Consider the following 9388-nt stretch of genomic DNA (forward strand, 5'->3'; position numbering starts at 1 on the left):
CATTGTGTAGGAATTTAGTGGTTGTTCGTTTGCTGCATTCAAAGTCAATACTAAAGTGTCTTTCAGCATCCAACATTTATTTGTTTCTTCTTCTTGGTGTACAATTCACTGAAATGCACAAAGGTACCTGGGGTGATAGCAACCTTGCTAGCATTAAGTTTTCTCAATTTTAGCAGTGTCTTATCCTCTGCATTTTAATAGTAAAAAAAATTACTAAGCAGAAAAAAATCTTACGTAGTAACCAGGGAGAAAAAATACTGTGGTGGATTACTGGTTGGTTACACGATTTTGTTATACTTGGGATGGGAAGAGAGCTTAACTTTGTGTTTTCTTTAGGCCAACTGACATGAGAATACTGAGAATTTTTCAGTTTTTTCTATTTCTTGCATGCAGATGGGCAGTAATTCCCATGATGTACCCTGCTTCTTCTTTCTTCAGCATCCCCAGCACTGCTTATGTTGCACTCTCGTGTATTAATCTCTTTGTGGGAATCAACAGCAGTGCTATTACATTCATCCTGGAATTATTTGAAAATAATCCGGTAAGTAATGTTTTGTAATTTTGCTGGATGCCAGGCACCTCCAAAGCCTCTGTCTCACTCCTCTCCACAGCTGGACAGGGGAGAGAAACATAGTGAAGGCTTCATGAGTTAAGGACTGGGAGAGATTGGTCACCAAATACCAACACAGGCAAATATGAGAGATATTAGTTGAATTTATTATTTAAAAAATCAGAGCAGGATAATGAGACATAAAATAGGATCCAAAAAAACCACCTTCTCCCCAGCCTTCCCTTCTTCCTAACTCTGCCTCCTCCCCTAGTGGCGCAGGGAGACAAGGAGTGAAGATTATGGTTAGTTCATCACCCATTGTTTCTTCCACTGCTTAGGGAGAGGAGTTCTTCCCCTCCTCCACTGTGGGGTCCCTTCAACATGAGACAGCTCTTCATGAACTTCTCCAACATGAGTCCATCTCACGAGCCACAGTTCTCTGCAAACTGCTGCAGTGTGAGTCTATCCCACAGGCAATAGTCCTTCCAGACTGCTGCAGCACGGGTAACTCTTCCACAGGGTACAATCCCTCAAGGACAAGCTGCTCCAGCATAGCCTCCTCTCTCCATGAACCTCCCACGGGGTCACATCCTCCTTTCAGGCATCCACTTGCTCTGGCATGGGTCTCTTCCATGGGCTGCAGGTGGATCTCTGCATCCCTGTGGTCCTCCAAGGGCTGCAAGCTGCTTCACCATGGTCTGCATCAGGGACTGCAGAAGAATCTCAGCTCCAGCACCTGGAGCACCTCCTTCCCCTTCTTCTCCACTGACCTATGAGCAAACTTCTGTATACTTTCACAACTGGAGAGGTCTAGACATGGCACTTTGTGCTTGCTTCTGCAGCTTGTGTTGTATGGGAAGATGTAGATGGTAGGCACTTACTCCAGGCCATTATTGTCTTAGAGGAGGTGCTCTGCTGATAGGAGCATTTTGAGACTTGCCTGAAAATGATTTAACACTGTCAGAAAGATGACAGAATACAGCAAGTGCCAAAATTAGTTCCTAGGAAGGCTAAGAGATCAGTTTATGAAGTGCTATTGGTTTGTGTGCACTACTGCTATCAGGTACACAGTTGTTGCAGCTCTGGCCACTACATTTGACACTCCATCTCACAACAGTCCAATTAGCTATCATTACTGATGGTGCATTTTCAAACACTTTGTGCTGATCAAGCATTATTATTTGCTGCAAAGGAGAAACAGATCTTGGTTAAATTCATGTTTTCAAGGGCCAACTTGACAATATTTTCTGTCCCTGCTGTTCCTGCATTCACAGCTATGATTCTTGATAGCACAGAATTCAATCTAGTGCCATTCAGTCTATCGGACATCAAGGCAGCATGGTTACCTTTGAAAACATGTCTCTGTTGGAGACACTATCTCCTGAGAGAAGATGGCCCTTCTCTGGATTTGGTGCTGATGCAGCTCAACTGCTGCTGTCACTTACACTCTTTCAGGCATCTCCACATTGCACCAAGATCCACTGTGTAATTATGCCCAGACACCAGTACTTCTCAGTATTGTGGCAGCCCTGGCTATTGTCATGGCTTAACCCTGTGTCAAGCAAGCACCACACAGCCACTCACTCCCTGTGCCCTCCCCCACTCCTTCCCACTCCCCCACCTCAGGGAATGGGGTAGAGAGTCAGAAGACTGAAAGCGAGAAAACTCATGGGTTGAGATAAAGACAGTTTAATAGGTAAAGCAAAAGCTGTGCGCACAAGCAAAGCAACACAAGGAATTCATTCACCACTTCCCATGGGCAGGCAGGTGGTCAGCCATCTCCAAGGAAGCAGGGCTCCATCACACATAATGGTGGCTTGGGAAGACAAATGCTGTAACTCTGAACACTCCCTTCTTGCTGCTTCTTCTCCCAACTTCATGTGCTGAGCATGACTCCATATGGTCTGGGATATCCCTTGGGTCAGTTGGGGCCAGCTGTTCCAGCTGTGTTCCCTCCCAGCTCCTTATGCACCTCCAGCTCCTTGCTAGGGGGTAAGGTAAGGCACAGAAAAGGCCTTTTCTCTGCAAGTACTGCTTAGAAATAGCTAAAACATCCCTGTTGTGTTATCAGCCCTGTTTTCAGTGTAAATCCAAAACATCCCCATAGCAGCTTTACATGTTATTACCAGCAGAATTACATTACCTCTGCTACATAGAGAAATACTTCATTACAAAAACAATTTTTTTTCCCCATTGCCAGTTTATCACAAGCACCTTGTCTGGTACAGTGTATGCCAGGATTTTGCTGTTTATGTTTTATGTTGCTTTGAGTATAACTTGATAATTTTTCTGTTTTAAGAAAACAGAACATCCAGTTTCTCTGACATAACAAAGAACTTTTCACTTATGTTGCTAGTTTAAACAGCTTATGTTTAAACAGCTTATGTTGTTTCTGTTTCTTACAGTCTTTGCTGAAGTTTAATAAAACATTGAAAAATGTACTGCTTGTCCTCCCACATTTTTGTTTGGGCCGTGGACTCATTGACTTGGCCTTGAACCAAGCTGTGACTGAAGTATATGCAAGGTTTGGTAAGTAAAGCCAATAAGAAACAAGTTATGGCAGTGTCACCTGTCCTGATCATGGATGAGATGTTTGGAAGGATTAACTCAGAAAAGTAGTAGATTTTTCACCTTTTCCATCATCAGATGGATGAGAAGTATGAAAGTTCACCCTTTCTGAAGGAATCACAGCTTCTGATAGTGCTGCCAGAACTCTACAGCCCAGCCAGTAGTCTGCACTGGAAATGAACCCATTTGTTCAGTGTCAGACTCTGGTGTCTTTTTATCCTTTGAAAGATCTTAAATCACTACAGGAGGATTTATTTTTTCATTTCATTTGAATACCTCAGTTAATGTTTAAAGTGACTGTTGTTCTTCAGATACATTCTCTTGGGATATGATTGTCTTTGATATCAGACAAGTTATTAAAAGAATAGTCATACTATTTTAAGAGTATGACAACAGAACAGTACTGTTTTAATTCAGAAAACATGTGTGTTTTCACATAATCCATGCAAGTTTCATGTAATGATATCCAAATTAGTGCATCTCCGGAGAGATTATTTTTACTTCATGCAGCAGCTGAACTTGGAGGACATTTTATAAGACTTTTTATAAGACTGGGAAATTAAAACTATTGCCTGATCATGAGCAAACAAAGTATAGTAATTCATTATGATTATGCTTTTTGTTCTGAGGACTAGTAGGGTTTTTCAGCAGTATTTCACCTTCCTTTCTGGTGCTCTTTCTCCAAAGGTGAGGAGCATGTTTTTGATCCCTTTCAGTGGGACTTTGTTGGAAAGAACCTGGCTGCCATGGCTCTTCAAGGAGTTGTGTTCTTCTTTCTGAATCTCTTTATGCAGCACCGTTTTTTCTCCACAAGATGGTATGTCTAAAAGTTCTATTAATGTTCCTTTATTAAAAGAATGACTATCTTTGTTATTCTCTATGTCCCTCTTCTTTTTGTTCTTAATTTTCCTCTAAGTTTGTGGCTTTTTTTGTTTTCTATTTACTTACCTGATCTTATCTTAATTTATTGATATCCTGATCCAAGAAAGCATTTAAAATCTGCAGTATCTTAGGAGGATTTAAGAACATTTTATTGAAGAAATTAGGTTTTTTTGAATTAAGATTTTAATGTAATTTTTTTTCATTTCAGACACTGTGATAGTGAGATTATAAAATTACCTGGAAGGCTTGTAGTGTCCTCAGTCAGGCTAGGTACTAGCTAGTACTATGAGCTACTAGCCTGGCATCCCAAGACAGCAATTCTAGTCTGTGACACAGGACAGCTGTATCCTGGACACTATGTGAACTTCTCCTCTCTGCTTTAAAAATGTGCCTCTCCCTTGATGAAAAGAGCTACCAACCAGCTGTGAGTGGGTCATTCACTCCTGTTCAAGACTGCCAAGAAGAGTACTAATTGGTGCAATTATAAAAATACTGTCTTGCAGAGAGATCTACTCAAAACTTCTTCTTCTAAGGACCATCACTAGCTACTAAGAGTAGCTAAGTAGTGAAAGTTGTGGCTAAGGGGCAGGTTATTGTCATATCAGTGACTGACAAGGCATGTTCTTTTGAGCAAGCCATTTCCTCCCTTTTTAGTATCTAGAGATTAACTTTAAAGGTCAGGGCTTCTCCCAACAGCAGGAGTACTTCAGCCAATTGTGAAGTTTTAACCCCACTGCTTCCACCAGTCACATTTTTGCAGCAGATTAGCCACTGTTTCACACTGTTATTCTAACTGAACCCAGGGCAACCCAGTATCTTGGGTTTTTCTAGGTTTGCTGAGACTGCCATGCCACCTATTATTAATGAAGATGAAGATGTTGCAGAAGAAAGAAAAAAAATTATGAATGGAGGAAACAAAACAGATATCTTACAATTACAAGAACTGACCAAGGTAATATTTTGAGAAGAATGAAAGAAAAAATTTACTCCTGTCTCAGTTCTAAAGTTTCATCATCCCAATAGCATTAAACTGAACTAAAAATTCAGATGATTTTCATTTCTGTAGATGTCTTGAAATAGAAACTTTCTTTTTTTTCCCCCCCTTGTCAATATAGATTTATGCAGGTCAACGCAAGCCTGCAGTGGACAGACTCTGTGTTGGCATCCGTCCTGGAGAGGTAGGTTGTTCAATAACACTGGATTACATTCCATGGATCAGTTCAGATTTTATGCCCCTGCTGATTTGCAAGTTGGAAATATTAAAGAATGATAAATTTTGCAATTTAGTGCTTTGGCCTTTTGGGAGTGAATGGTGCTGGCAAAACAACAACATTCAAAATGCTGACTGGAGATACTGATGTGACATCTGGAGATGCTGTAGTGGCTGGCAGTAGGTAAGTACCTTAAAAAAAAACCCTGTGGCTGTCCATTTACCAGCATAGAACTGTCCAGATCACACTCTCAATGATCCAGCAGCTCTATGGCACACAATTGCATTTGATACCTTTAACACTTGTAAAATCTGTGGGTTAGTTGTAATAATGCTAACAGTGGGACATGGCAATCATATCTAATGGCAAGAGCTCCCAAACATAACATAACCCATCCAACAGGGTGCTTTGATCTGAGCTTTGGGATTTTTCTCTGGCTGTTTCTAGCATCTTTGTTTACACAGTGCTGGCATAATGTCAGAAGTTATTACAGTTGATCTGGTATGCACTTATGTTGGTTTACTTCCAGGTTGTGTGCCTTGGCTTGTTAGGTGTAGTTGGGATTTGATTCTTTGTCCATTGATGTGATTGGAACAATAACTCTTTTGTTGCCAGGACATGGTCCTGGTCAGCCTGTTCTAGGTGACTCTGCCCAGGCAGGGTCAGTGGACAAGATAACCTCCAGGGCCCCCTTCCAACTACTCCCATTCTGTGATGTTGTACTTTTCCTACTACCATTGAAGTGTTAGCCTTGTGTCCTGCCTATCTGTTGCTAGTGACCATATTCTGAGCTGAAATAACTGCTTCTTTTTTCTAGATATAAACACTGATTTAAAAAAATAATAAACCCGAGTGGCTGTTTAGAGAACTTCTCATTAAGTTAGTCTATACTTTAACAAGAAAATGAGTGAGGGAAAATGGGCTTACACTCTCAACCAGGACGGAGCTGACTTAAGACAATAATATACTCCTTGCTCTTTTGAACAGACAGATATTTTCATAGCATGTTTTATCAGGAAGAATTAATTTTCCTCTTACAAGAATTGTTGCCCCAGAAAATAAGGATTTTATTCAAAGTACTTTACTCTGTCTTAGAACTAGTATTACAGAACTACAACTGTTTTCGTTTCTCCAGTATATTGACCCACATTTCTAATGTCCATCAAAACATGGGATACTGCCCTCAGTTTGATGCCATTGATGACCTGCTCACAGGACGAGAACACCTCTATTTATATGCACGCTTGCGGGGGGTTCCAGCAGAAGAAATCAAGAGGGTAAAGTACTCTTGCTTTGGATAGTTACAGTGATATTTGTGATGATTAATGGTGCTCTTAACATGCTAAGGGCCAGAATTTCCAAAGTGTATTTTTTTTCTGTGTATTGAAGTCCTGGGTGTGGTTCCTGTCATTTGGACAGTTGAGTAACAAGACCATGCTATCAAATGCAGGTTCCCAGGCATTAATGGTACTTGCAAATCTGTGGCACCTACAGTGGAAGGCTAAAGATGTGATTCCTGTGGCTCAGAATGGCACTGGTTGCTGTTTTGCTCTTGCCTTTAAAGTTGTGTATGTACAGGGAAGCAAGCATGAAGAAGATTCCAGAAGAAAATAATTTAAATTCTTGCACAGATAGAAGTCTACAGCTGAGGCTGCTTTATGGCTTTCCTTCACATAGTTAGAATGCCCTTCATCATCATCATTTTGTACTTCCCTGGCCCAGTTCTAAAATGAATGTGCTAAAACCCAGGGGACTGTCATGTTTCTACCAGAAGAAGGATGTATCAACAATCCTGTCTGTTCTGCATTCACTGCTGTGTGAAACAGATGGTCTTTCTCACAGGTTGCTGAATGGGGCATCCAGAAGCTGGGACTTCCTCTGTACGCAGACCACCTGGCAGGGACCTACAGTGGTGGCAACAAGCGCAAGCTCTCCGCTGCCATTGCCCTGATAGGCTGCCCACCACTCATCTTGCTAGTAAGTGTCATGGAAACATAGCCCTGGGTAGTTCAATATAACATCTCATAACAGTACATGCTAAAGAGCTGCAAAGTCTTTGAAAACTCCTTTCTGCCCTCAATTTACAGTTATTTCAGCATAATTTTGAATTAATTTCAGGCATAGTCTGGGATGTGTAACTATGTTTCTAATGGACCCCAAGTGATTACAAAAGAAAGATCTTCAAAAAAGAATGTGTTGAGATAAAATCTATACTCCAGAAAAAATCTGAATTTAAACTGTTTTTTAGTTTCAATCTGCCTTTTCCTATCAGAGAGTGTAGCCACTGATGTAAAAGATGATCTTCCAACATATCCACCTGGCTTTATCCAGCAGAACAAAGGAAGATACCTACCCTTTTCCAGCCTTTAATATCTTTGGAATAAATGATACAAATTTATACTAAACTATACAAATGCTGAAATGTAATTCTTGCTAAATAAAATAAGTGATCAGATAATTGCATATGTAAAGGGAAATTCAGTATGAAATTACTACAGAAATTCTTTATTTAGACTATATTCTACCCCCTTAATTTCTATATCTATGACTTTTAGAGACAATCACTTTTACTTTGTCAAGTCTATGAAGTGTTTTAATACATATTAGTAGCCTGATAGCATTTAATATGCCTTTACATGTATTCTGCCTGTAGTAAACAGTCAGATGAAATGTTTTCTCATAATTTCTTAAGACAAGATGTTCAATGAAAATTTATCTTAATTATGTTTACATTTTTTGTTACTTACTGAGTTAACTGATTTATGTAGGATCAAATCCTTTGGTGACTTCAAGAATGACTAGAATGACTTCACTGTTTTCTTGGATTGAACAATGTATGAACAACAATGTATGAACAACATATGAACAACATATGTTTATGCCTGGTGAGAGCTCATTGTTGCCCAGAAAAGGCACTTAATTCCCTACACAGAGAGCACTGTATTCGTACCTGCAGTCCATGTTTCCTTACTGCTTTGTGCCAAGAAGTCCATTGGTACCCACTCACTCCTACGCTTCTCAAGGTCTATGTGCTTTCTCAAGGCACAGATTACCGTAGAGAAACAATCACATGCTTTGGTCCAAAAATGACCTGATTTAAATAGATTTTCCCTATTTTATCTGACTCTGATTGCATTAACATTTCCATTACAGGATGAACCAACTACTGGGATGGACCCTCAGTCCCGGCGCCTCCTGTGGGACTCTATTGTTGGTGTGCTCAGAGATGGGCGAGCAGTGGTTCTAACCTCACACAGGTAAGAACAGTTCAAATTCAGAATCTGAAAGCAGCTGAAGTACATCTGTTGGCTTTTATCTCAAATATCTCTTCTCTGTTTTGAAAGTATGGAAGAATGTGAAGCCCTCTGTACTCGTGTAGCCATTATGGTACAAGGTACCTTCAAATGCCTAGGCACAATTCAGGAGCTAAAATACAAGTAAGTAGAACATTTTTATGGTGTTTTTTAATGGGAAAATTTTGCCTATATGACATTTACCTATTCTTAATATAAGCAATTCAGTGGTTAACCACACCTATTTCTGGGTGCAGCTCTGTTGTATATTAGACAATCTGACCAGATCTCATTTCAACTCTATTATGCTACATACCACTTCTGCAAGGCAAATACAGGGCTTCCTAAAAAGCTGGATCTTATGCAATATCTTTCTATTATTGTTTCCATAGCTGCAGAAAACTAATTTCCTTCCTGAATGATGAAACAACCTCTTCACCCAATTCCTAAATCCACATGTCCTTCCCAGGTTTGGAGATGGCTACATTGTCACTCTGAAAATCAAAGCTCCAAAGTCTGGGCTGCCTCCAGATCCCGCTCCTGCTGAGAAATTCATACGCATCAACTTCCCAGGGAGTTTACAGAGAGAGAAACACTACAACATGCTGCAGTATCAGATTTGCTCTTCCTCGCTGGCTAAGATTTTTCGATTAATAATCTCCAATAAGGAAAATTTGCATATTGAAGAATATTCTGTGTCTCAAACAACATTAGATCAGGTAAGTAAAAAGTAAAACATCCACGAGAAAGCCTGTCTGGTGAGAATTAGGCAACATAATGGGGATGTATCCAAACAACTGAAGGACTGAATTGTTTAGAGAATTATCTCACACCTTTTTCTCAGGCAAGATTCCCAGGCCTCTCATCAAGGAGGGTGTATCAGT

General features: G+C 40.2%; 1 protein-coding gene across 1 annotated transcript in view; it reads left to right on the forward strand.

Annotated features, from left to right (window-relative positions):
• ABCA4 (ATP binding cassette subfamily A member 4) overlaps nt 1-9388 on the forward strand; it is a 73035-nt gene that overhangs the window by 61528 nt on the left and 2119 nt on the right. Inside the window, exons 40-50 of the mRNA XM_068199791.1 lie at nt 394-541; nt 2956-3079; nt 3806-3935; nt 4832-4952; nt 5116-5178; nt 5288-5394; nt 6347-6488; nt 7054-7188; nt 8365-8468; nt 8556-8648; nt 8974-9223. Of these exons, the coding sequence (XP_068055892.1) occupies nt 394-541; nt 2956-3079; nt 3806-3935; nt 4832-4952; nt 5116-5178; nt 5288-5394; nt 6347-6488; nt 7054-7188; nt 8365-8468; nt 8556-8648; nt 8974-9223 (1417 nt within the window). The remainder of the gene's footprint in view (nt 1-393; nt 542-2955; nt 3080-3805; nt 3936-4831; nt 4953-5115; nt 5179-5287; nt 5395-6346; nt 6489-7053; nt 7189-8364; nt 8469-8555; nt 8649-8973; nt 9224-9388) is intronic.

This window comes from Anomalospiza imberbis, chromosome 9, assembly GCF_031753505.1.
Source record: "Anomalospiza imberbis isolate Cuckoo-Finch-1a 21T00152 chromosome 9, ASM3175350v1, whole genome shotgun sequence".
NCBI lineage: Eukaryota > Metazoa > Chordata > Aves > Passeriformes > Viduidae > Anomalospiza > Anomalospiza imberbis.